The sequence below is a fragment of the Tenrec ecaudatus genome, chromosome 1 (assembly GCF_050624435.1).
Source record: "Tenrec ecaudatus isolate mTenEca1 chromosome 1, mTenEca1.hap1, whole genome shotgun sequence".
Lineage (NCBI taxonomy): Eukaryota > Metazoa > Chordata > Mammalia > Afrosoricida > Tenrecidae > Tenrec > Tenrec ecaudatus.
Genome location: NC_134530.1, coordinates 132,840,576 through 132,867,941, shown reverse-complemented (window position 1 = coordinate 132,867,941; position 27,366 = coordinate 132,840,576). Strand labels below are relative to the sequence as shown.

The following is a 27,366-nucleotide window of genomic DNA, read 5'->3' as shown; positions in this document are numbered from 1 at the left end:
TAATGCACCAACCAATTATGGAATTGACTTGGAATTGGTTTCGGTCTCAGTTTCTAACCTTCCACTGTTGATAACTGTCAGGTCGGATCCTGAGCAAATATCTTCTACAATGTAGGCATTTTCTTTGCAAGATACATTCAGAGAGGTATAGTTCGGCTTACACACAGTCAGAAAGTACGGTGCCTGATAGCCTGTGGACAGTTGTATGATATCTGTAATGAGAGCTGTAGAGCAGAGTCCAAACACATGAACACCTAGAGAGTGAGAGGAAAGAGAGTGTTATTGAGTAGCTAATCTTGATGTTCAGCCACCGCCAGCCATGTTTACTTACACGAACGTGCCAACTTTAGAACCTGTCAGAGTCATTTCCTCTAAGTTCATTTCAAGAAGCTCTAAATAAATAAATTAATAGAACCCAAACCAAATTCCCTGCCGCCCGTGGCATAGTGGGTCACTTGTTGGGCTGCTAGCCACAAGGTTGGCAGTTAGAAACCACCAGCTGCTCCTTGGATGAAAACTGAAGCTTTCTTTCTACTCCAGTAAAGATTCACGGTCTCAGAAACCCACAGGGGCAGGCAGTTCTACTTTGTCTTATAAGGTCACTATCATTCAAGAAGTTATAATTTATAAATCTAAATGGTTAAACTTATGAACAAATGTCATTAAGGAAAAAAAATGACAAGTATCACCAAAGGACTAAATTGAGGCACTTTTCTCAGAGTTTGACTAACCAGGGCCAATTCTTACTGCTATCAACATCTGTCAAGGCCACTTGGAGCACACTAAGTTGACTGTGTTATTTGAGATGCACTAAATGTGGGGAATGAAACAAAATTCAAAAAATAATTTGTAATTGTTTTTTATATTTGGACTAGTAGGGCTCTCTACCCCCCTATGGTCCTTAAGTTAACCATAGTTTCCAAATCCTAAAATTGTTTGCTGGGTGCCACCGAGTACATTCTGACTTTTGAAGAGAAAGTTCTAATTCCCTACAAGTTTGTGGTTACATTAACGATGTTAATCAAACCAAAGTAGAGAGCAGCCAAGCCCAGTGCTGGAGACCACCCCACCTCCCCAGCTTGCCTGGATGTTTGGAACGCTCCTTCTTGGCTTAAACCATACAACCACAGAGCTTGACGCTTGCCCGCATACCATTTCTGCAGGAGGTCCCTTTCCTGGCCCGACCATTGGGAGTCTAGTTGGCTGCTCACACACACATGGTTAGCAACTCACATGCTCCATGCGGGTTGCCTTGACACTCTGGATTCTGATTCGTGATATTTTCTCCCATCAAAATCATGATGAATTGCCCCTGGGGATTCTTCAGTGAACTCTTTAAGACCAAAGCGGTCAGCCTACACATCACCCTTCTGTAGCTTTCCTTCTCTCCTCTCGTCACCCGTCATCTCCTTTCACCCACACACCCGGGCTTCGTGCCACAGGCCTTTTCTGTGCACATTCGCAGCCCATGCAAAGTCTGGGAGAGAAATTGGGATAATGAGAGAAACCCACCTACGTTTACTTTTGGAGGACGAAAATCCTTGCCCCAAGCCCAGCAAGAATGAGGTTGCCGAGTGTGAAGCCCGGCCACAGTGGTCCTCTAGAGCACGGGACAGTTCACTGTCACATGCTACGCATTCTCCGCATTTTGTTACACAAGAGCAATTTTCTCAGGCACTAGCTACTTGCCCATGGGTTTGATTTCCTGACCTCAACTTGTGACCCTGCTAAGATGTCTCTGTTTGGTCTATGAGTTTGATCTACATTGTTGAATGGAACAGATTAGCTGTCAGTGACTGGACCTCAACTCAAGGTGCCCATGTACTAAAGGGTCAGGCAATTGTGACCCATAGGTTTTTCATTGGCTCGTTTTTTAAGAAGTAAATCACCAGGCCTTTCTTGCTAATTTAGCTTACTCTCAGCACTCTACTCCCCTGTGTTGAACATCGCAGCACCACGTGAGTCTCCACTGATACACTAGCGGTGGCCTTGCTTGAGGTGGGTTGGCCAGGAATGGAACTTCCCCTGATCCACGGGGTTTTCTCTGAGTTGCCAACAACAATAAAAAAAAAAAGAGGCAAAGCCAGAGAACAAATCTGAGCAAAAAGAGTACGGCTGCTGTGTTCTACGGTGGCATTTCATTTGCAGTAGCGTCTGCATGCAAATACTCCAGGGCAGTGAAAGATGCAACCGTTCTTGTGACCAGCATAATTTTTGAAGCATTACTGGTTCAAATCAGCATGTTAACATTTGTTTTCTGTGTTAAAACAAACAAAGAAAACGGAACACACATTTATTGAGACAGTTTTCTTTGAAGTAGATTCGTTTCAGCCTGAGCTAAGACAAAACATTCTTAAGTGTATGGCCAGCTAGTGCTGACAAGAAGGGGTGTAACTGTAAGTAGCATGTTTCAGATGCAAAGCTCGACTCTTGGTGTTCTCACAGTTTCTTGAATAATGTAAAGCTTATTGCGTACTTGTAATTATATATGTAAATTATAGCTTTAAAGACTTAATACATGCACTTAAATATAAGATTGTTATTCCAGAAAAAAACTGCCTTTCTTTGTATTTGGTTCCGCACACCCACCCACGAATCTAACAGCCCTTCTCAGGAAAGAGTTGAAGTTGCAGCCTCCGGCGTTGATGTTGGGCTCCAGTCCAACCCCATGCCTCCTTTTGGACAGGCAGCAGTAGAGGATTCCTTCCCCGACCATGATCTGCAAGACACGAGGTGCGTTACGAAGGAGCTCAACACTCACAGACAAATCATATGTCATTTCTCAACACTTCTTCAATTTTCCAAGGTGAAGCTGTATTTTTTCTCAAAAGCTTGGGCAGTCTAATGCAATTTCTCTGGAGTGAGCAAGCAATGAGCGGAAGCAGTCAAGGGCACTGCGAAGGGCATTAGCTGGGCATTCCATACCCTACAGGCCGTTAGATGTGTCATCTTCTGGCATCGCAAATTGACACTCTCAAGTGCTTGCACCACTCAAGTTTGGACCCTTTGCCCAACAAGACCGAATGATGCCCACTAGATTAATCACGTCGCGATTGTCTTTAACTTTAGAGTCTTGACATTTCATTGCCTCCAGAAGACAAAACTGACAGCCAAGGAGTCCATTCCTACTTATAGTGACCCCACAGGACAGGATAGAACCTCCCCAGCAGGTTTCTGGGGCTGCCAGTCTTCACACGAGCAGCCAGCCTCATCTTTCTCCCAAGGGAGGCTGGCGTACTTGAACTGCTCACTCGTCATTAGTAGCCCCAATGCACCACACCACTAGGATTTATTCCTACAGTCATGAAAAGATGACATTACCGGAGAGAGAAGAAAACAGGCACCAGAGTTTGATCAGCTATATTTAATAAGTAGATTAGTGAAGTAAACTAATTGGGGATTGAGGACAGGATCAATCCATGGGAAGTAGATGAAAGGGCAGGTGCTATTTAGAGTAGAGTGGTCCAGTAAAATGTTCTGCAGTAAAGGGAGTGTTTTCTGCACTGGCTCATATAGGACTGTTGGATACATAACAGAAAGCTACTAAAACTGAGGAATTATACTTTAAAGTTTATTTTAGTGCATTTAATTAATTAAAACGTAAGCAGATTTCACGTAAATCAGTTTAATATTAATTAGCCACATGTGACAATGGGCTACCACACTGGAAAATGCAGGTTATGATTAGAAAATCTGGTGAGCGTGGACATGAAATCACGCTGTAGTGTCAGGACTGCCTCAAAGGAGGAGGAGCCTCTAGAGCAGGACCGCATTGAGTCAATGAACTCATACTTCGGGGATGTCAATGTCATCAGGAGCTCTTCATTGATGTCTTTTCCTACAAATGGAACTATGCCCCCTGGCATCTTGCCTTGCCCTCTAGTACAGCTTGATTAAAGTGTACTGTATTTATTCTTTTGAATGTTTCTCACTAGGCTAGGATCTCTGGGGGAAGAACCACGTATCATGTGTTTTTACCGTCACTCTAGTCCTGTACCTGACACTCTAGGACTCTTGGTTTCCACCTAACACGGGCATTGAGGTTGTCGATTTCTCTGTACAATAGCAGCAAGATTTGAAATGAGTTTTTGTTTTATAAACATTTTTCAAATACTCAAGAAGAGATTGCTTGGGAATTGGATATTGTTTGCATAAATGAGAGGAGAGATGCAAAGCAGGATTGAACAAATATCAACAGTCCCTTAGGGGCAGTAATCAAGCCACCACAAAGAGTATAATAACATGAAGTGACTGAAATAAATTTAACAGGGGGAAACTCTTCTCCAAATCTCATTACTAGCATAATATGTATTTTAGGAAGTGTTTAAAATTATAGTTTTTTTAACCCATGCCATTAATAATATGATCTCTTGCTTCAAACTAGTAGGCACAATTTGAACTCAATTTATATTTAGTTATACAGTTAATACAATCTGTGTACAATTCTTCAAATGTTTAAATCTGTGTAATATGAATCACCCATTTAAATGGAATTATATCAATAACTGAAAAATCATGTGACATAGGTGTATGGTAAACTACTTTAAGATCAATCATTGTAGAAAGAATCAAAATGTCATTTTCTCATTTATTGAACATTAAATTGATCATTAGTTCATAATGGAAAACACTACCCTACATTAACACATCAAGTTAGACGTGGAAATACGCTTGGCCTATACTCAGTGAAGAATCACGTAACAAGTCTCACCAGAAGCTGAAGTTGGTTTAACATGCTCAAACCACATTTGTTGAAAGAGTGCTTTGATTTCAGTGGAAGTGGTGATGTACGATGGAGGCAGACCTTTTGTCAGTGTTTTGACATCACACAACTAGCCCTTCCTCTCAGAAGCATATTAGTTTCCTCCTCACACTTGGATTCATTTAACCTTGATCTCTATGTCCTTGCATGCATTTTCAAAATGACTTCCTTTGCTTTCAAGGTAGGATACTACTAAGGGGGAGGAGAGACACTTCCTAACTCATTTCCTCACTCTGAAAGGCATACTATTGTGCTGCAATGTGATTTCAGGGTTCAAGTTTTGACAATAAAATATTTGTTGTTGTTTTGTCCTTTATAAACTGAAGGCAGTTTATGACAAGTATCATCTCACAACACGCTGTTTATGCTGTACATAATCCTGAACAGAAACAACAAAAATGTCTGTTGTTCAAATAACGCAGACAGGTGTTGGGAGATCCCATGGAGACTCAGCTCCAGAGAAGATATTGAAAGGAATGCCTTGTTTATTATTGTATCACTATTGCTCTTGAGATGTCTGTCACTGGGAGAACTCTCTATTTAGAAACTCTTTCCCATGAAAACAGCAACAAAAGCATCAAGGAAAAACAAAAAGCAAAAAACAAACAAAAAGCAGAACAACACCCACAATAGTTTAATGCTTATTATAGTGTCTACAGTATTCAAATTTGTAATGATTGGTTTTCGGAAACCCCAATTAGCACTGGGGCTTCTAATGTGTACTAAAGATAAGGATCACTAATCAAATTTTAATAGAATTTTACCATAAAATTAAATAGAGTCACCCTCTACTAATATAGAATCCAAGTGTATTGTCAGTGATAGAAAATCATTCATTTTTTTATTTATGTGATTTCCATGGCAGTTTATGATAAACTCCCATATTCCGTGTTTCTTTCACTGAGAAATGGTCTCCCAAGGACCCAAGAACAGCGCTTGCCTCACTATTACACTAGAGTAAGTGAAGATTGACTATTAAGGAAACATTTTCTCATTTAAGGAAAGTAATATTAATTTCACAGGCATGGATAGTTTCACATACAAAAGGTGTCATGAGTGATATATATTTTTTAATCTCTCAAAGAATGGAGGAAATACCTGAGAAGCAAACAATAAATGATCAGTGCAAAAAATCAGTTGATATTTCTTTTGTTCATAAGAATGTCCTTTTAAAGATTCTTGTTAAAATGGCATTTCTCTATTGCTTTGTTTTCTCCCCATGTGAACTGAGTAAACATAGAAACCCTTCTCACACAAATTTATTCTAGAAACCATTTCCACACCGCCCCACTTTTAAATAGGCTGCTGTTACCATGACTATAAGAGAGAAACAGCATCCTTGGAAGCCAGGGGCTATTAGTCTGTTGGTGATTTCCACTTTTAAGGTGGGGAACAAGGCAGAAGAAGTGGTAACATGTGTAGTAAGATGAGAAGCAGAGTGGTAGAGGCTGTAGCAAAAGATGACTACAGAAGCAATAGGGCAGCCGTTGAGAAAATACTTGTGTTGAGAGAAGACTTTACAGAAAGAAAGAAAATTACATTCGAAAAAAATTCCCAAGTTTTTGAAGAGTCATGTGAGTATAAACATTTGAGTGGTGGAGAGCAGCAGAATCAACATTTGTCTTACTACCAAGTGATTTACCTCCAACTCGTGAGCATCTGGTGATGGAGAAGCCCTGAGAGACTCGAGGTATGCACGTTCCCTGGTTCACCTCTGATTCCCTCAAGCCACTCCCCAGCTAGGGCCCCTGTGGAAAACCAGGGATTCAGTATCACCCGAATGGAGGAGCCCTGGTGGAAAGTGGCTTATGGCCGCAGGAGAAAGATGCGTTTTTCCTCTTCAACAAGATCAACAGCTTCAGAAACCCTCTAGAGAGTCCGAATGGACTCAATAGCCGTGAGGTTTCAGGAGCGTTTGCCTCTTGGTAGCACAGGGCAAGATGTTTGTGGAAGTAGTGGGGACCAGGCACCTACGGCCCAGTTTGGGGGAAGTGGTCCACAGCAGATTTTCTTTTTCACTTTTCAGGATTTAAGAAAGAAAGATTCAAAGCAGAATCTTTCAGAAAGCCCTCCCAATCTACCAATGAGTCATCTTCTTTTTTTTTTTTTTTAACAGGAAAGGGCATCAGTGATGGAGTCCAGGTTCTTGTATTTAGGACATGTTACTGTGTAGTGAAGGAAGGGATATCTGTAAACGGTGCTGGCAGACTGCGATAATTAGACCTGCTTTCCTAGAAATTTGAGAAAAGACTCTGAGAAGCGAGACTGGAAATAGAAAAGGTAAATTATTAAAGTGGTTACATATTTACACAATAAATCGATAAAATCATGGACATTTTTACAGTGTTATATTCTACTTCAAATATATTGATAATCATGGATTCAGACATTACAATTCAATATAGGAGAGATGCTTCCGGGTTTGATAGATTTAAAAAATTTTGCTCTTCTCAAATGACAAGATGATACATTTTCTACTGTGGCTGTTTTTGTAAGTCTTTAGGGAATTAATAGGGAAATGGTGCTATCCTGAGCAATGCTGCCCTTTTAGAATGTTTTATTAGGCTCAGAATCTCAGCTACTTCCAACTACATCATTACCATTCTAATAACCCTGGGCTCACTGCAGCTTGAATAGCTCATTAATTTGCAAAGTACCTTGAGACCTTTTAACTGTGATAAAGTTCTATGGAAACCTGAGTTCTAATATCTTCAGAGAGTATTTTACTTTATGAATTTAGTGTGTAACTAGGATGCTATAATTATTTAACGTATGGGAAACTGAAAAAAACAATAAATCAATGGCTAAACAAAAGCAGTTTCAAAGATCTAAGGCAAAGTTTGTTTGTTTTTCCCTCCTTAAACGGATGATGTACACAGCTGGAATAGGTCAATTCATTAAGGAATCTTGTAAAATCTTCATTCAAACACCGTTTTTAATTTAATAGCCACTATTCTGGCGCTCACAAGCATGATAAGAGTTGCTACTGGGAGAAAGAAGTATTAACCTTGAACATGATTTCTTTTTTTTCCCTCTAACTAGTATTTTGGGAGTAGAAAAATGATGGAAAGGGTTTATTAGTTTTTAATCTATGATTTTTCCCTAAATTATGTTCTATAGGCATATATTAACTTAAAAACAACTTTTTTGTTGTTCAATTCCAGCTGGCTAGTGCATTCCTCATTTATGTTACATGTTTAAAATACAGATGTCTTTTCTGAGTCTGAATATCTAATTCTTCCTGTGTATCTGCCAGGAAAGTGAATTCGACCAACTTACATTTCAATTTTGATGCTCAATGCTCAGAATCCATTGAAAAGGATATCTTATACACACATAAAAATGAAAACGCTAGTGGTCGAACCGGCTACGTGTTGGTGTGCTAAACAAAAAGCCAGCAGGTTGAACTTAGCAGCTGGTCCATGGGGAGAGAGGAGGCTTCCTGCTCCAGGGACGAGTTACAGCCTCAGAAACCCACAGTGGTTCTGCCCTGTCTCCCCTACTGGGTCTCTATTGGTTGGGATAGACTCCGTGGCAACGAGTTAGAGAAATGATATTAACATGTACTTTGGGCAAGACAGGTAATGGGAAGTGCAATTATTTGTCTTTTCTTTCCCAGAGCTTTCCAGACTTCGATACCAAATAAACACATAAAAAGACAGAAAATAGTGTTTGTCATAAATGTCATATTAACCGCTCAATAATTACTTAGTAACAAGACTTTTCTAGATTAGTTTATGAATGTCCCTATTCATGCCCCTCCGCCACATTTGTAATCATATACTCTTCTTTAACTTTTAATATGAATGTGAACAGTTTCACACTATGCCTACAGAAAGCAGTCTAAACACTTTGGAGATAGACTTATTTCAGTTTTTGCTTTTGGTTCTCCCCCACCCAACTTACGGATTACACTAACATAATTATTGTTAGGTTTGGGGGACTAACAGGCATAATTTGGGGCAATTCTTACCGTAATTGCAGGTCCCGCAAAAGCCAAGCTAAGCAGCATGAGGAATGGTATTGCCTCCTGGGTCGGTTCAATGTACGGCATACTAAGACTGCGGTCATAGCAGCTGAATCCAGAGTGTACGGGTTTGAAGACATCCGTGAGTTCAAGGAAATAGAGGCTAACCACCGATGATGCCAATATGGGCAGCTAGGAAAGAAAGTCACAGAAGCTCAGTGCGTCCTTACATGGAGGGGCATAAGTAAAACCAGTGCATCTTAAAGTAGGAAACACCCGGATTTCTCCCTGTTTCACATTACATTTTTCTTAATTCCAGAATTAAAATAATTCATAAGTACGTTTGTTTCTGTTTTCAAAATACATCTCTAATTCACCCACCTCAGCCATGAACCTACTGAAGTCCAAGCCATCCCTTATCTTTGTTTGGGGGTTGCACCTGGACTGGTGGCAACTCTACGTTCACTCTGCCTTCTGTGTGCCTTTTCTACCTAGCGTGGCAGTCATCTTTGGAAAACATGTCTGATCACTTTGCTCCCTGTCTTAACCACTTCCAGATGAGCAGCCTTAACGATTCATCAATTCAAATCTTTAATGCAGTCATCCTCAAACCATTTATTCGGGCTGCTACTTTCTCATAGGCATTTCAGTGGATTCTCAGTATATTAAGTCTCTGCTGTGGAGTGTGGGCCCAAAGGGTTGGATACATCTCTCTAGTGGTTTAATCCAAATTTCATATCATGCAAATCTCTATGTGATTTGGTTCATGATTCAGTTGCCTACATCTTTCTTGTACCAGGATCTCACCACTCCTTCCTCAGCCCCTTTCCCCACGACAATCCAATGCTCTCAATTTCTTTTTCTTTGTACAGCCAAATTGATTTCTGGTTAGAGTAATTTTGTTTGCTATTCAGCCTTCCTTTCATGTCCTAGCCCTGGCTTTTTGCACAACTGACTTCTCAGGACAGAGTGGCACCTTTCTGAACCTCCCCTTTAGGCTGTCCTTGGTCCATCTTCCCTTGGGTGCTTCAGTGCATTTACTTGTGTGGCTCTGCTAGCCAGAGCCTTTGGAACACCGACTGATTGGTCGTGGAGGAGCATGGAGGAGCTTCACGAGATCCTGAATGGGACTGGGTCAGCTTTGGCATTTCACTAGATATAAATGAGCCACCCGAGAAGCAGCAATGGGAGTTCTCACTCTCATCAAGAACGAAGATCCAGGAGTATGATCTTTGGATCCAGATCCCTGTACTGAACTGCCTCAATCCAGGGTAGAGCTGTGATGTCAGACAAACAGGATTGTGATGAAGTGAAAGAGAAGCAGCAGCAGCGGAGGGAGCAGATTCAGGAGCACAAGACAGAGGGGAGCAGAGAGTTCTCTAGCCCACAGGGGCTCATTTGTGGAGTCAGGTGGCTCGAGGCACTTAATTGGAGAAGCAAAGTTTGCTAATGCTCAGAGCTGGAGGTGAGAGCCTTTAGACCAGAAGTTCTCAACTTGTGAGTCACGACCCCTTTGGGGTCGAACAACCCTTTCACAGGGGTCGCCTAAGACCATCAGAAAACACATATTTCCGATGGCCTTAGGATCCAAGACACCGATCCTCTATCTGTCTTCAGGCGGGTCTGCCCACATGCAGATATGCCCACCTATGAGTACTCGGAACGTGAAGACTATTACCCATGCTACACCATGCTTAAAGACAAAATTCCATTTACTTCTAATTAGAAATAAATATTTCACAATATGTAATTACATATTGTTTTGTGATGAATCAGTATGCTTTAATTATGTTCCATTTGTAACAATGAAAATACATCCTGCATATCAGATATTTACATTACGATTCATACCAGTAGCAAAATTACAGTTATGAAGTAGCAATAAAAATCATTTTAGGGTTGGGGGTCACCACATGAGAACCTGTAATAAAGGGTCGCGGCAGGCAGGTTGAGAACCACTGTTTTAGATGGAGGCTCATAGGGTAGTGGGGTGCTCTTGGTTGCTTGTCAGAGCTAAAGAATCAGGTAGCATTGGCAGAGCAGGGCTGAGGCCAATACATCCAGTGGCTGAGAGGAGGAGCCATGAGAGTGGGCATGCCGGCGGCCTCTGAGAGGAGGTTGCCTTGACAGGAAGAACTGTATCCTGAGCATTTCTGATCCCAAATTATAAACTGTTACCTTCCCTGAAAAAACCCAAAATCATAGGTATTGCTTCTGAAGTCTGTGTGACCATTGCAATGGACTTCAGAACCCAATTCTCAAGTAGAACATGTGTGGGAGAAATGGGTGTGAGACTTGGTCGAGGAGAGCAGAGGTGGTGGTGTGCTCTCCCTTCACCTCATTAAGAATCCTCCGTGGCCTGTTGGTGACAGTGATCTCCACAGTCTCCCATGAAGCCAGAGCAGGGCAGACACTGGCTAGCTTGACAAACCTCTTTATCTTCCCACATGGTCTACATGGTATTTACCACAGACTTATACCTTAGTTTCACTTTCGTACTTGCTCATTTTTCATCTTCCCCCATATCTCACTGAAATCCTGCTCTATGAAGTGGGAGTCGGCCAGCTTTCAGTCTTGTTGGGCTCTTCATGTATAGACATGCTCCTGGCAAATCGTAGGGCATCAATCCATCACTCATAACATAGGAAAGAGTACTTGTTGATAAATGGCTAAAGGAGTAGGTGACTATGCTATAATTTCACATGGTAAGTTACTATAGTTACCAGATTTAGCAAATAAAAATACATGTCCTGTACAATAAATTAGAATTTCAGATAAATAATTTTTAGTAGAAGTATCTCTCCTGCAATATTTCTGTGATACATTTACTAAACAATTAGTCATTTTTTATTATTTGCCAAGTAGATGCCAATCCATGGTTGACCCCATGTGTGAGTGTCCCTTATTTTGCCTGACAATCATAAACCTAACACAGTTGCCTTTCTATATTTTGTGTTATAAATTCAATTATTCATTTATACAACTCATGACATGCCAGGGACTGTGTGACATGCTAGCTATCATACAATGAACAAGACAAATAGGTGCTTGGTAACTAAGGATCATAAGTTTAATAAAATATCCGTTTTTACTTGAAAAGAAAGCACTAGAGGTGCTATTGCAAAAAGGCCTTTCAGAACATGAAAATGCTGACTTACTGAAAATTGAAAAAATGTTCAGTTTGTTAGTTGTGGAGGAGTCAGTAGTTATTAACCAACAAGACAGGTGTTTGATAAAGATAATACGAACCACCGATGACTGCTGGTGGTCTGGTTTTAGAAAATGCATTTACAGCATAGCATTGTGTCATCTATTCCAATGAGCTCTCTGCACAGACATGAGATAATATGCAGTGTTTACTGTGGCATTTTCTTTGTGCTTTCAGATGACTATGCACCAATGTCAAGAACAAAAATATGTCAAACCACTCCCATTTTTCTTAGAAGAATGGGCATTCACTGGATCTCCCCCGAAGCTGGGGGTGTCCTTCTACCTATCCTGTAGTGTAGAGATAGTAGCTTTCAATCTATCTACAAAAATCACTGTTTTAACTTGAGATTGTCACTTAAATATATTTAAATTTTAATGTTCCGTATAACACAGTCTGTGCCTAACTTTTTTGTAATTAATTAAAATGTTTATATCATTTTGGTTTTTATCATCAAAAATATTTCTGCAACATATTATATTTGTGCTTACATGTTTTCAGATTATATCTGGAAGGATATCAAAGGAATGCTGCAGAAGTTGCATCTTGGATTAGATTCTAGACAATTTTTGGCGATTTGTTCTTTTTTGTTTTTATCATCTACAAGGATTAGGTAAGCCAATGTCAAGAGGACAAAGATTGTATGAGACCACTATGGTAAGGAAAAATACCAGGACACAGTCTGGAATCTGTTCTGAGTTCAGACAGTCATTGAATCTGGTCTCCCAAGCAATGTTGTGGCATCTCTGTCTAATGCTTCTGAACCATTTATTGCTCCTTCCTTTGTACATCTTGAAAATCACTTCTTCTTAAGAGGCCACACCTCAGCATGGGTCAAATTTTCATTTAGTGTGAACTTGGAAAGGATCAAATAGTTCCTGCCCAATAGCACTTTCCCATGGTCACCTCGATTCAATAGTGTGTGTGTGTGTGTGTGTGTGTGTGTGTTTATAGGCTTATGCCAAAGATACCGTATTTAAACATGTCTCTGAGAGTAGATGAAGACACCAGCATTCTTCACCAAATTTACTTATGCACTCATTTTGTCTTCAGTGATCCTGTCAGGAAAGGTGAGCATCACAGAATGCCATGTTATTAGAACAACGTGTTCTGCATTGAGGGAGGACTTGAGTAGAGGCCCAATGTCCATCTGCTACCTTAATACTTAACACATACATATATGAACATAGATCTATTTTCCTATCATTATATATTAGTATATTTACATATGTACATGCCTATAATTAGACCTCTGTAAATTAGACCTCTGTGGGGTTTGTTGACACCTCATTTCCTTTCCCCCACCTCTCCCTCTCCTATGTCCCCCTGGAACTGTTGGTCCCTTGTTTTCTCCTCCAGATTATTTATCCTGCCTATTTTATCTAGATAGACATGCATAAACAATAATAATCACAAAATCAAGGCAAATAAAAACAAACCAAGAACGAAAAAGAAAAGCCTATAAATTGTTTCAGTTCTGTAGCAGTGTTTTCCAGTTGAGTCTGATGGGTTGCCACACCCTGGGCCCAAAGTCTATTTTCATGGTATTTCCTGGGGACTTCATTGCTTGGGTCCCCTTGCTGATCTGTGGCACACCTTCAGTGTTTCATCCCAGTGTGATGGGGTCAGATCAGGTACAATTCCTGCACTGTGTCTCCAGTGTTATCTCCTGGAGTGCTATGGGTCAGTGAGGGAGGTCATGTCTTTGTCTTGTGGAGGAGCTGTTCCTATAGTCCTCTCTATGCATTGGCTGCCCTGAGCAGTAATATTGTCCTCAGGGCAGGTGGACTCTCTTCATTCAACAATGGTGTCAAGTGAACCTCAATGGGAATTTAGGACCAGAGAGGTGGTGATGTGTTTGTCTTGGAGAAGATAATTTCACTTCTGTTAGTCGGACTAGGAAAAACATGTAACATGACTTGTTACACATAGGAAAAACACATAATATTACTTGCTACACATAGGGAAAATGTAATATTACTTGTACAGGTGCCCAAGAGAAGTAACCACCCTGTATTACATTGCTAACTGTGGTAGTTATATAATCTGTTGTCAAATTGAGACTTAAGAGTGAAGGGGTGGAATTTAGCCTATCAGGTTGCACCTTGAAGACCTCATTTGGAGGCACTAAGGAGATAAATAGCTCATTGGAGGCAAGACACATGCACACTCTTTGCAAGACAATCCTGTTGAGAAGACACATGGAGCTATGCTGATGCAACTGGAGAAGCCACATGGAGAACCATGCCAGCGCTGAGATGCTTCCAATGCCACTGGATCCACAAGACTTTCCACCCACTGGCCTGTGATTTTCCTGCATTCAGCATCATTGCATGTGTTTCATGAGTCTGAAGAGGAATTCATAGATTGATATTTGACATATGGGCTGATATTGGATTTATGGATTTGATCTAGACTGAGCTAGGATGTTTTCTCAATATTCAATTGCTCTTGTATATAAAGTTCTTTCTTATGCACATATAAATTTCTATTAGTTTTGTCCCTCTAGTCAACCCAGGCTAACACACAAACTATGAATTTTTGATCAAATTTTCTTCTTTCTATTGATGATCCAGGGCTTGGGCTATAGGTTAGCTAGAATTTAAATCTTATTTCAAGATATATAGCACAAATCATAGGTCACATCAGAATGATCCAATTTGGAAGCCCTCGAAATGAAACAGACTTTCCCTTAAACATACCCATTACCAATGAAAGGAATTGAAATACTCCTTTGGATTTAAACCAGAAACAATCTCAAGTGAGAGGGAACAGATGACTGATATACCAACACCAGGGCTTCGAAATCAATGGACTTTGTTTCATGTCTTTTTTTCCCCAGTTGTCTGTTAATCGACAACTTAAGAACACCATATATTTTCATATGCTATTTGCCTTGTTTTGGATGTGTCTTAGTTCTGCAGGCATAGTTATGCTTTAGTGAATGAGCATTATCAAAAATTTTACCTTATGGGCCAGTCCTAATGGCAACTACATGGACGCCACCCCTTCCCCCAGAAGAATTTACCTCAGATGACATCACTGAAGCTACAACTCGGGAGAGTGACATGTTTGATCAGAGCACATGGGAGCAAACAAAGGGGGAGGGAGAGATAGTGGAGCAGATCCTGGCCCACCAAACCTTTTGGATGATATTCCTGCTCAGAGCAGCCAAAGTAAAGAGAGGACCATATGGCCGGCCCCACTATGAGACACAACATCCCTCACTGACCCATAACCTTACAGGGGACAACACTGGAGACACAGTGTGGAAATTGCACCTGATCTGGCCCCACCGCACCGAGGAAAACACTAAGGTTGTGCAACAGAACAGCAAGGGAAGCAGTGCCAGGAAGTCCAGAGGGAAGACCAAAAATAGACTTTGGGGCCAGGGCGTGGCACTCCATCAGACTCGACCACAAAACACTCCTAAAGGTCAACAAACAGACCTTGAACTTTTTACAGGCTTTCCTCTTTTTTTGGTCATTGTTTTTGTGGTTGTTTTGTTGCTTTGTTTTGTTCTTGTGCATATTATTTCTGCAGGTCTATCTGGATAAGATAGGCTGGATAAACCATCCAGAGGAGAAAACAATGGGACCGATGGTTTTGGGGGGACATGGGAGAAGAGGGCAGCAGGAAAGGAAGTTGTGCTAACAAACCCAGAGACAAGGGAACAACAGGTGATCCAAACTCAGTGGTGAGGAGGGTGTAAGAGGCCTGGTAGGGCTTGATATCTGAGAGGAATTACTGAAAGCCACATGAAGGCTGGACATGATAGTGGGACAAGAGGAAAGAACTAGGAGGCAAAGGGTATTTATAGAGGTCTTATTACAGGCATATACATATGTAAATATATTTATATATGATGATGGGGAAATAGATTTATGTGAATATATTATAGGTTTAGTATTAAGGTTGCAGATGGAAATTGGGCCTCCACTCAAGCACTCCCTCAATGCAAGAACACTTTGTTCTATTAAACTGGCATTCCACAATGCTCACCTTCCCAACACGATCGCTGAAGATAAATGTGTGTATGAGCAAACGTGATAAAGAAAGCTGATGATGCCCGGCTATCAAAAGAGATAGTGTCTGGGGTCTTAAAGGCTGACTGTTAAACAAGTGCCCATCTAGCTGAGAAGCAACAAAGCCCACATGGAAGAAGCACACCAGCCTGTGTGATCACAAGGTGTTGAAGGGATCAGGCATCAAAGAATAAAAAATCATATTTTTGCGAATGAAGGGGAGTACAGATTGGGAACCAAAAGTCCTTCTGTAGGCAACTGGACATCCCCTTACAGAAGGGTCATGGGGAGGAGATGATCCAGTTAGGGTTCAGTGTAGCAACAATGAAACATACAACTTTTCTCTACTTCTTAAATGTTTCTTACAAATCTTACTAGACCAGAGGATGTACACTGATACAAAAAGAATTGGAAACACAGGGCATCCAGAACAGATGATCTCCTAAGAACCAGTGGTGACAGTGATGATACCAGGGGGGTGAGTGGAGGGAAGGTGGGTAGAAAGGGGAAACCGACTACAAGGATCTACATATAACCTCCTCCCTGGAGGATGGACAACAGAAAAGTGGGTGAAGGGAGACCAGACAGTTTGAGATATGACAAAATAATAATGATTTATGAATTACCAGGGTTGATGAGGAAGGGGGTGGCAGGGAGGGAGGGGTAAAAATGAGAAACTGATACCAAGGGCTCAAGTAGAAAGCAAATGTTTTGAGACTGATGAGGGCTACAAATGTACAAATAAATGTTCTTGACACAACGGATGTAAGTATGGATTATGATAAGAGTTGCACGAGCCCCCAATAAAATGATTTTTTAAAATTACCTTGCATCTAATGCTCTTTGTTTTCTTAAGCAGTTTCAGTCACTTCAATGATGTAGCTTTAAGCTTTCAGTTATTACATAAGATCATATTATCCAGACACTGCGAGGTAGCAGCAGTGGTAGGACTTGAGTCCATGAATTTTAGCTCCAAAGTCTTGTTCATGAACCAGTACACTATGCGAACTCTCAAAAAATGGGAGCACAGTAGTAGAATAAGAAAATATAATGAGAATCAGCTAACTGGTTTAGCTCAAAGGTATGGTCAGGAAAGATTCTAGTTGCAAACTTCAAAAGGCAAATCAAAAGCCTTGGTGGTGTGAAGGTGAAGTTCTTGGCTGTTAATCTGCCCACAGCTCCAAGGAAGAAAGATGTGGCAGTCTGGTCAGCCTGGCTATATCACTGGTTATATCAGCTCTAGGACAGTTATAGTTTGTCCTATAGTGTTGCTATGGGAATCCTGGTGACATAATGGTAATGCATTTGGCTGCAAGGTCAGCAGTTTGAAACCATCAGCCCACTCAATGGGAAAAAGACAAGAGTTGAAACCTCAGAAACTCACTGGGTCACTCTACCCTGTCCTATAGGATAGCTTTGATATTTAGAAAAATAGCATTTCCCTGAGTGAAACTGACTGCGGGACAGAAGTTTTAAAATTTGCAAACTTTAGTTAAAAATATGCAGAACAATATGGTTTCCATAAGCCTAGAAAATGGTTTTATTCCATTGATTTACATTTAAAATTTTGCCCTTTACAACTAAATTGCATGATCCATTTTCTTCTCCCTGTTTCTGATATATTTAGATCATATTTTGAATTTTCCATTTGTATTTTTCAAGTGAGAATCAGATCTGAGATTTTAAATTCCCATCCAAATGACATCTTATGTCATTTTTCAATGCTTGTGCTCCGATAAAGTGGGTTTTAAAGAAAGTTAAGCAACATTTTATCAACCTGACCAATGTGAATTGAAACAACCTTATCTAGTAGCTATGTTACTCGCCATTGAATTTTGTGGGTCAAAAGGGAGATCGAATGATAAGGTGGTAAATTTTAACCTAACTACATCTGCTATAATCCACTTTCCAATGTACTCTGCACAATAGTGAAACTGTTTATGTCCCTGGTGTATGTTCTAAGGGGATTCACCAGAGGCTTAATCACATGTAGGAAATGAATGTATTGGTAGCAGCCCTGGTGGCACAACAGTAAAGCACTAGGCTGCTGACCAAAGGGTTGGTGGTTCAATCTCATCTGGTGCAAATGAAAAAAAAATAGACGTGGTGGTTAAACACCCACTTTCATCAAGTCAATATTATGTCATAGGAATCAAATAGAAACACAGAAGATCTGCCTCGTAGGGTTCCTACATCTATAAATCTTTGCCGGAATAGATTGTTAAATCCTGGGAGCAGCTAGTGGGTTCAAACGACTGACCTTTCAACCAGCAGACAAATGCTTAACCACGTTGCTAATAGGGCTTAGAAAAACTTATGGTTTTCTACACTGTCATATGCAGTCTCTTTGAATGAAACTGAATCCAAGGTCCCTAAAAAGAATAACAGCAACAGCAATAATCAGAAACATGTGAGGCTAAATTAGATATTGCAGGCAAAATTCAAAAGTGTGTAGTATGTAGAGTAGTTAATAAACGTTATTAAGTAGTATTATTGTTAATAAACACATCAAATATTCAAATATTAATAAACCTTTGCTTGATAACACTTTTGGAGAATGATTCTTCACTCTTAATTTCAAGATTAATTTTTTAAAGTTTCAAAACCATTTTATTGGGAGTTAACACAATTATCCTATCTTTCCATAGTTCAATCACATCTAGCAGTATTGTACAATTGCTAATACAGTCAGTTTCAAAACATTCTTTTCAATCCTGAACTCCTTTACATCAGCTCCCTTTCACCCCGCCCCCAGCTCTCCACCACCACCACTGCACCCCACCAGAAACTCTTAGTTCACCTGCTCTCCCTGTAGGCATACCAATCATGGGTTTCCTGTACTGAAAAACAGAAAAAATATAACACAACTTCAAGAGGGTGACCCTCAATGACATAACACACCTGAGATAAACTCCAATATGAACAAACAAAAAACAAACAAGCAAAAATACAGAAAATGTTACAACCAGGTCAGGCTTAAGATGCATCAGAGTGGTCAACTGGTGAGGTTTTAACTGTTCAAATCCAGTTTATTATTTGGATCTTCTATATTTATCTCTCCCATGCACTCTATTTGGTAACCACTGTCCTCCTAGCCCTCCATTGCTATCAGTCTTAAATTTGGTATTCCCAGGCATAGTAAACCATATTATTATCAAAGTCAAAGTAACTAAATACCAGTCTATTTCCTCTCACTAATTCCTAGTAGTTTGGGTTTGGGTTTTTCACCAGGAAGTTTTTGCACACAATTTCTATATTGTACTTATTTACTACCATTTAGTTATATCACATGAGCGAAAAGTCGGAGGTTTGAGTCCACCCAGAGGCAGAAAGTTCTGGCAATTTCCTTTTGAAAACCCAATAAGTGAAAATCCTACAGGCACAGCAATATTTGGGAAGCACAGGAGGTTTCCACGAGTCAGAATTGATTTCCATGAGTCAAGAGCAGCTATTACTGATATGGTTTATTTACAGAGTTGGCTCAATTGACTTTGACTTACCAACAAGAAATGGCCTCAAGGTTGGGAAGTAATCTGAGTTATTTCTATTTTTCTCCAAGGAATATAGGAGGGTAAGTAAAAATATTGCTATAAAATCATAGAACTATTTTCTGCACAAAAATGTCAAAATGTGAAATTTACCGACCTAACTGCTGTGGAGAGCTATATATTTCTGAAGGTTGTGTTTGCCTTTCTCTCAGCCTACCTCAGATACTTCCACCACGTCAAAATGGCTACTCTGGCATCCCCAAGCGTTTACAATTCCGTTCCTTTAAAATTTTATGTATGTTTTGGGAACAAAAAGAGATGTCTGAAGTGACAAGATTAGGACTGCATGTGGATCATCAACACTTTGCAAGAAGAGCTTCTAGAACAGCCCACGAGCCTAGAATAAGGAGTGGGCACACTGTCCTGATAGAAAAGGTTTTTTTTTAAAACATAATTTCCATGGCCTTTTTCTCACCAGTGTGATTTTTAGGATTCTTAAAGCGTATTTACAATAAGCACCTATGATCATCCTGGCCCTTTGACAAAAATCCGTCAAGATGATCTCTTTGGAATCTCAAGACAGTTGCTCCAACACAGTGTGAAGCCTCCATGCCTTGAATTCATGGCTGAGGTCTTGCTAGCCTTTCTGAAGATGCTTCACTCATCTTGAAACTGTTGTTGTAAATGGGGCAGCATCCTTTCACACTGTTGAAATGCTTCCATGATTTGTGAAGATGTACATTTGAGCTTTTGATATAAATTTGCTGCTAGCCCTGACACCTTTATTTGAAGGCACCCTTAAGAATCTAAAATATGCATCCTACTGAAAGGATTTGTCTGTAGCATAAATCATCTTTGTGTGGAATAAACTCAGGTCCCTCTAAAATGAACTCTATTACAACACTTTCTAGTTTACTTTTACATTCTTGACTATCTACATCCAATTGTATATTCCAACTAATTGGGGATAATTATCAGCTACCTATGTACTTGATATACAAATTAATATTTCTATAGCTAATATTCTGCATGCTAGTTATCTCAGAAATTAACATTCTTGAAATTTCCAGTTCTTGTTATACCATTTTTCTGAGTATTAATATCATTTGGTTTTATAGAAGTCTGCTTCAAATATCTTTATTTGTTTTTAAAATAAGTCATTATTCTACATTCAATTTTAGTATTTATTTTTTGTTTTTAAAAATAATTCATCTTTCATGCTTCACATTTCATAATGAGTTTGTATTAATGATTTGAGCAAAATATTTATAATGTGTGAAAAATTAATAATCTTATCTATTGTTTTCCTATGCTCAATAATACCGAGCAAATCCTGTTGTATAAAACATTTCAGTTGTCATCTCTTTTGAAACAATTGTGTTTTTTCCTTTTAAAAATTGCTTTATTATTTTTGTTCTCAAGTTCCTTAACCAATGACAGTTTTAAGACTCAATTTTCATGAAAAATCACTTGGGTCAGTGACTGTAATAATGTCCTCAAACAACAATGGTGAGGGTGCTGCAGGACTTGACATTGCTGTGCAGTGTTGCGACGCGTCAGAAATGACACGATGTCACATAACAACCACTCTGATGGTAAAAGCCTGATAGCCTTGAAGAGACTGTTGGTAGACTGGAGGCCATCGCGGTCGTTCTGGTGGCGGCACAGACGGAAATGAGGTGGGCCACAGAGAAAGTCTGTATTACATTACAGAATAGAAATAAGACCAGGACAGAACATTGCTAGGAATGTGGATATTAAGTGTGTCTCTGGTGAGATTTCAAAGTAAAATGATGAATATGTGATTATTAAATTGAGGAAAGACAATGCTTTTTATGCAATGGCAAAGAACTTGTATAAATTATACTAAAATGTTTTGTGGACGGTAGAACTTTTAAGTGATTAACTAGGTTATATGCCTGATACAAGTAAGATCTTAAAGTTGCCACATGATTGCTCCTTGCTCCTTATAGTAAAATGGGAAAGGATAGATTTAAAAGTGAATTTTACAAAATGAAAAGAGGACTTAAAGATCTGAAAAACTCTGAGGTACAAATTTAGGGCATGGCTTAGAATGTTCACCAGTCCTATGTGAAAGAGATTATGCTGGAGACTAAAGGATCGAATCATCAGAAAACCCATCAGTTTAAATTGGATGGGACAGAGAGAGAATGGGAGGAATGACCGCTGTCTGCCTCTTGAATTCTAGAGACAGGAATCAGGCTAAGGGGCTACCCCTGTCATCTTCCAAAGGAAAGGAAAGGGCTTTTCCCAGCGAAGCGCAGAGCTCATCAGAGGGGTTGGAAGGAGCGCAAGGAGCAGGCCTCCTGGGTTTCGAAGGTGGAGCCGCAAACTCTTGGATCCCAAAAGGTGGGGCCACGCTCTCCAGATCTCTCAGATCGTTGCCAATTTTGTTTTGAAGTGTGGGCACCAGGAAGCTGTGCCAGGAGAATGGGGTCACCACCCAAAGATGAACGGGTGAAGGAGCTATGCTCAAAGGACCAAAAAAAAGAGCTTGCTAGGTCCACTGGGATGGACTTAAATGGGTGAGGAGAATGGGGCCACCCAAAGCCCAGAGTAGAGTTGCCATCCCTGTAGGTCTGGAAGATGGAGCTGAAGCCCAAGGTCAAGAGACTCCATCCAGAATCTAAAAGAGGCTAACACCTAGAATCTGGAGGATAGGGCCATTGCCTGAATGATCTAAGACACTGTTTTCAAGCCTAGAGAGCTAATTTAACCTGTGCTGTTCGATTTTGGACTTACATATTTTTAGTGCTTCGTTTCTGCCAATCTTTCCCATTTGAACTGCAATTGTCTATCTTATTCTTTTTCCAGCATTGAAAATTGGACACGGATAGCTTTCTATCTAGATTTTTTTCATATTCATAGGTAAAGAGGCAGCCTGTCCCAGGAAGCAATACAACTAGTCTCGTCCCTCTGTGATTTAAATCCTTCAGAAAATGAAATTTTTGGATTTGGACTTAATTTAAGATTTTTGTGAGGATGTGAGGGAGTGGACATAATTTGCATGAACATCAATTTAGAGAGCCAAAGGGGAATGCTTTTTAAAATTATTTACCTCCAAAATATACATTCTAAACCCTAAGCTCTATACCTGTGGTTATAATTCTACTAGAGAATGGGTTATCCGTATTATGTTAATGAGGAAGGATTAGTGTAGGGTAGATCCTGGGTCCATCTCTTCTGAGATATAAAAGAGATTAAACCAGCAGAGCGGAGCAGAGAAGGGGAAAGAGAGATGTAAACTACATAAAGATTGCCTAGAAGCAGACGCTTAGAGAGGACAAGGAACTTCCTTCAACAGCAGAGAGAGAGAGAACCTTCCTCTAGAATCAGCACCCTGGATGAGGATTTCTAGTTTTCTAAACTTAAGAAAATACATGTATTTAAAAATCACCTGTTTGTGATATTTCTTTAATATTAACACTAGCTAAATAAGACAAGTACCTATACTTCTGTCACTGTGCCATATTGTGGTGGCTAGGGTGTTTTTTGATGCTAGAAACGATATCAGCGGGATTTCAAACACCAACAGGGCTACCTGTGGTGGCACAGGTTCTGGAGGGGATTCCAACAAAGACAAACTGGGAGAAAATGCCTAGTAATTTACTTCTAACATGGTGAGCGCTTAAGGGTGGAAGACTTTCAAAATAAACCGTGGCAACAACAGTGGAATCTTGAGCATGCCACTAATCGTGAGGATGGTGCAGGACCAGCTAATGCTTCCTTCTGTTGGACATGGATCCACCATGACTATGAAACCGCTAAAGACAGCAGCACGAGCGGCCACATGCTACATGCTAGGAGGACAGCAGCAATAAAGCAGACACAGCACTGCCTCTTGGAGCTTCCATTCCAGTGGATGCATGGCTTTTCTAAGAGTCCATGTAAAAGATGGTGACAGTTTCTATTAGGGTGCATTACAGGAATAAAGAGAAGCTGACCAATTCCTTTTCTTATTATTGATATATAACTTATTCCATAGTTCAATCACATCTAGAAGACGTGTACAATTGATACTACAATCCATTCCAAAACATTCTTTTTCTACATGATCCCCTTGACATCGTCTCCTCTTCACTCCCCCTCCACTCAAGAACAGCCCCCCCAAAATCCCTTTAATCTACTTGCTGTCTCTAGAGGTTCATCCATCCTGGGTTTCAGGTGTCTAAAAGTGGAAAAACATATAACACAACGTCAAGAGGGTGACCTCCAATGACATCACACCTCTGAGATACATCCTAACATGGACAAGCAAACACCAAGCACAGTAATACAAACCAAAGAGACAGCCGAGCAGTTCTTGATGTTGTTTGGAGACGGCAATGACAGGAATTGTAAATTGGATGGTGAGTGAAGATAAAATGATTGGTTCTAAGAATTTGGGCATATGCTATTGGACCAGTAGTCTAATTTACCGAATAGGAGAAAAATAGAGGAAGCTTGGATGGGAGAAACCTAGAGTTCTTTCTAGGAAACAGTAAACTAGAAATGCCTTTTACTTAATCTAAGGTCACTTCTTATAAAAAGATAGGATTTGAATTTTTACTTCAGGGTAGAACCATGATGAGAGCAACAAAACTGAGAGTCATTGGTACACAGATGATGCAAGCAGCAGCATCTTCTCTATTGAAGAGCCATATTTAAACAGATCATTTCAAAGTTAAAAAATTTTGGTTTGGGTATGAGTAGTGCTGTAAGAAGTCGAGTAATTTAATTTCATTTTAATGAAAGATTATGCAAAAGAAAATATCATTTGTTAGACTAATAACATTTAAAATGGGAATCTGAGAGTCAACTTGATAAGTATTCAAAAATATAAAATGTGAAAATGAAAACATGAACAGACTATATCAAAATGCAATCACACCAGAAGCAAAGATGAGCAGATGGAAGTAATTGTGATGGAAGCTAGTTGTAAGTAAGGATGTCGTCACAGGCGTGCACAGTGGAGGAGGGGTTTTCTACTTCCTATGTGGAGTCCTTAATGAAATGTCAGTAATTTTTCCTTGTCTTTAACACATATATTTTTCTTCAAATATTGAAAATAATAACTTGTTTAAAGACAAAAAGGCTGAGCTCACGGAGATTATCTCCTGAAGTCCTCCCCAGGGTCCGCACTCAGGATAGAGCTGCTCTTGTGGGTGTCCGAGGGTGCACATCGCTATGGGAGTAGAAGACTCCTCTTTCTCCAGCACAGCCACTAGTTGACCTTGCTGTTAACAGCCTAGCTCAAAACCACGACACCATCAGGATGGATAGAGGTAAGTTACACAGATTGTTCGAGGGTCACGAAACCGGTGTGTGTGAACGCCTGGACTCCAACGGAGACATCTAAGCCCAGCAAACATGCTCGGAGGTGCTTCACTGGTCGGTGTCTCCTCGCCACTGCTAGATTTGCTGTAATTCCCAAACGATTGTTAAGGAGACTTGTGCACTACGAAAGCAGCTGCTGATAAAACACCCCAAGCGCAGTCTCTGCCTATTTCTTCCCCATTACTGAAACATGGAAATCATTTCTTTCACGCCTCCTAAAGTCTACTTCACTCTACTGAATATATTGAACACCTACTGAAATCTAAAAAAGAAAAGATTGTCTATTGAATATTTAGATATTTTCCTCATAAATACCTAGCTTAATTCCCAAACTCTCCTTGGAAGATATAATTCACATTTTAGGAAGCAGATACTGCCCCAGATAATCTAAGCAGCTTGTCTAGTTCTCAGCGGCAAGACTGCACTCTGATCTGTGGAATTCCTGAAAGCACGTGCCCTACTTCATTGTGGCGTCTCTCTGCCACATGTCACCATCTGGCAAGAGTAGGATGCTCTCTAGGAAAGGATGACCCTGTGAACGCAGCTTACAGGACAGATGGCCAGGGCTGGCCCTGTGGGCAATGGGCTTCAGGAGAGGAAGGCCCTTTCCCATGACCTTCGCGTGGCTATGCAATGCTGACGTACTGAAGGTGTTCCTGTGCAGCTCCGACAAAGTACTTTAATGGCGCATATGTGCAACACCTTGTTGTGCTCTGAATTGTATTGGAACTGCTTCTGATTCACAGGGATCCCCAGGTGCAAAGTCGAGCTGCTCCTTAGAGTTTTCAAGGCTGTGACCATTTGGAACCAGCTCAATGGGCTGGTCTCCTGAGGTGCTTCTGGGTGAGCTTGAACTGTGAACTGTTTGCACCCCACAGGAGATCTTGTATACTCTCCCGAGAGCCTTTAGTGATACAGCTTGAATGTGACCTGATTTTAGTCCCACTTTGGCCTTCCTTAATAAATGGCTGAGTATTAAAGCCCGCGAGTGCTTCCTTTGGATCACAGCAAATGCTCCTGTCACAGCAGCTGTCAGCCAGGGCTGTTATTATTGCTTTATATTCCCTGTCTATTCAATGAAAGATTCTTGAAAGCAGAGCCACGATCTCCTTCACCTTTCCAGCCCCCAAATGTGGGGCAGGACCATGCATGCTCGGTGTCCTTGATGTCGGTAAGCGACCGCATGTGCGTGTTAGTTGAACAAAGATGCCGAGTGTTTAGATGCTTTTCAAAGTTTGTTTAACATGAGAAAAATCTCCTAGTTAAAATGCCTTTTTATTTTTAATATACCACACAAAAATACTTCTCTGGGATTCTAATGATATTGTTAGCATTGAAGAACACAAGAAGCTCAAAGCGAATCCTCTAAATTGTAGTTGTAATTAACAGTGAAGGCTAATAACCCTTAATATATATTATATCTATTGGAGAGATTCTATTCTATGTCCTGATACCTGAGTATGAAATACAGTTTTACAGCTCTAAAAATGAGTAATTACGCCCATTCAATGATGTAACTGTCAAGTCTAAAATTATGACAAGTGACTTTTTATTACTAGGATATTGATCGAGCATTTAGCTTGGGGTAGTAGGTTTTGTGATCACCGGCCTTAACCTCAGTGCTGAAGATTACTTCTTATATATAATTAGACATTGAAGAATGTTCATGGTCTTGGAAAGCAGTGCGTTCTTTAAACCAAATGAATTAGAGGATAAGACCTGAAGCAGAGGGTCTATATTTCAATTGTTAGCGTAATTGACTTTAAATTCTTTCTTTCAGCTATAATTTCTTTTCCTTAAGAATTTATAGCTGTCAGTACAAAATATGGATACTAACAGCAGTCTAATTGCACCTTATATTTGCGGGGTCCCTTATAAAGAGCCTCATTCATCTGTCAATTTGTTGTAGTGTGGGAACTTGTGGGTTATTGGTAGCTATGCCACCAATATTACAAGTGACCACAGACCAAGCGGTAATCATTTGAACTGAGCAAGGGGTCTGCCTGGTGCGCATCAGGGTAATATCTCTCCACTATTTGTACTCAACCCATCTGCTGAGCGAACCATCTGAAAAATTGAGCTGTATGAAGAAGAACGAGGCATTAGGATCAGAGGAAGGCTCCCTAACAACCTGTCGTATGTAGGTGACTTTATGGTGCTGGCTGAGAAGAAGGAGGGTTTGAGGCACATGTGAGGAAGATCAGCAGAGACTACAACCAACTGGAAAGAAAACACAATTTCTCCCAAGACCAAGAGGCAGCCCCATGAAAAAATGGAGAAAAAATGAGAAGTTGTGAGGATATCATTTTCTTACATTCACAATCAATGCTCATGCAAGTAGCAATTCAGAAAGCAAATGACTTAGTGCCTGAAGTACTAAGTATAGCCCACTCTGTCTGCATTGATCATGACACCTAGCAATCTATGGGCAAGAGGGGAAGTGTCATGGGGTTTCCAAGGCTGTACGTTTGTAGGAAGTCCAGGGCCTCCCTCATCTTTCCCCTGAGGAGCTGCTGTTTCCTGGCAATTTCCAGTCCAACACATAGCCCCTAGAGCCCACCTCCCCCGCTTCCTTGCTA

At 40.4% G+C, this 27,366-nt stretch overlaps 1 protein-coding gene across 2 annotated transcripts in view; it reads right to left on the bottom strand.

Annotated features, from left to right (window-relative positions):
* PLPPR4 (phospholipid phosphatase related 4) overlaps positions 1-27,366 on the bottom strand; it is a 49,167-nt gene that overhangs the window by 6,417 nt on the left and 15,384 nt on the right. For both annotated transcript variants that reach the window (XM_075540267.1, XM_075540268.1), the window contains exons 2-4: positions 8,736-8,921; positions 2,590-2,719; positions 59-254 (exon numbers count right to left, since the gene is read on the bottom strand). In XM_075540267.1, the coding sequence (XP_075396382.1) occupies positions 59-254; positions 2,590-2,719; positions 8,736-8,921 (512 nt within the window). The remainder of the gene's footprint in view (positions 1-58; positions 255-2,589; positions 2,720-8,735; positions 8,922-27,366) is intronic.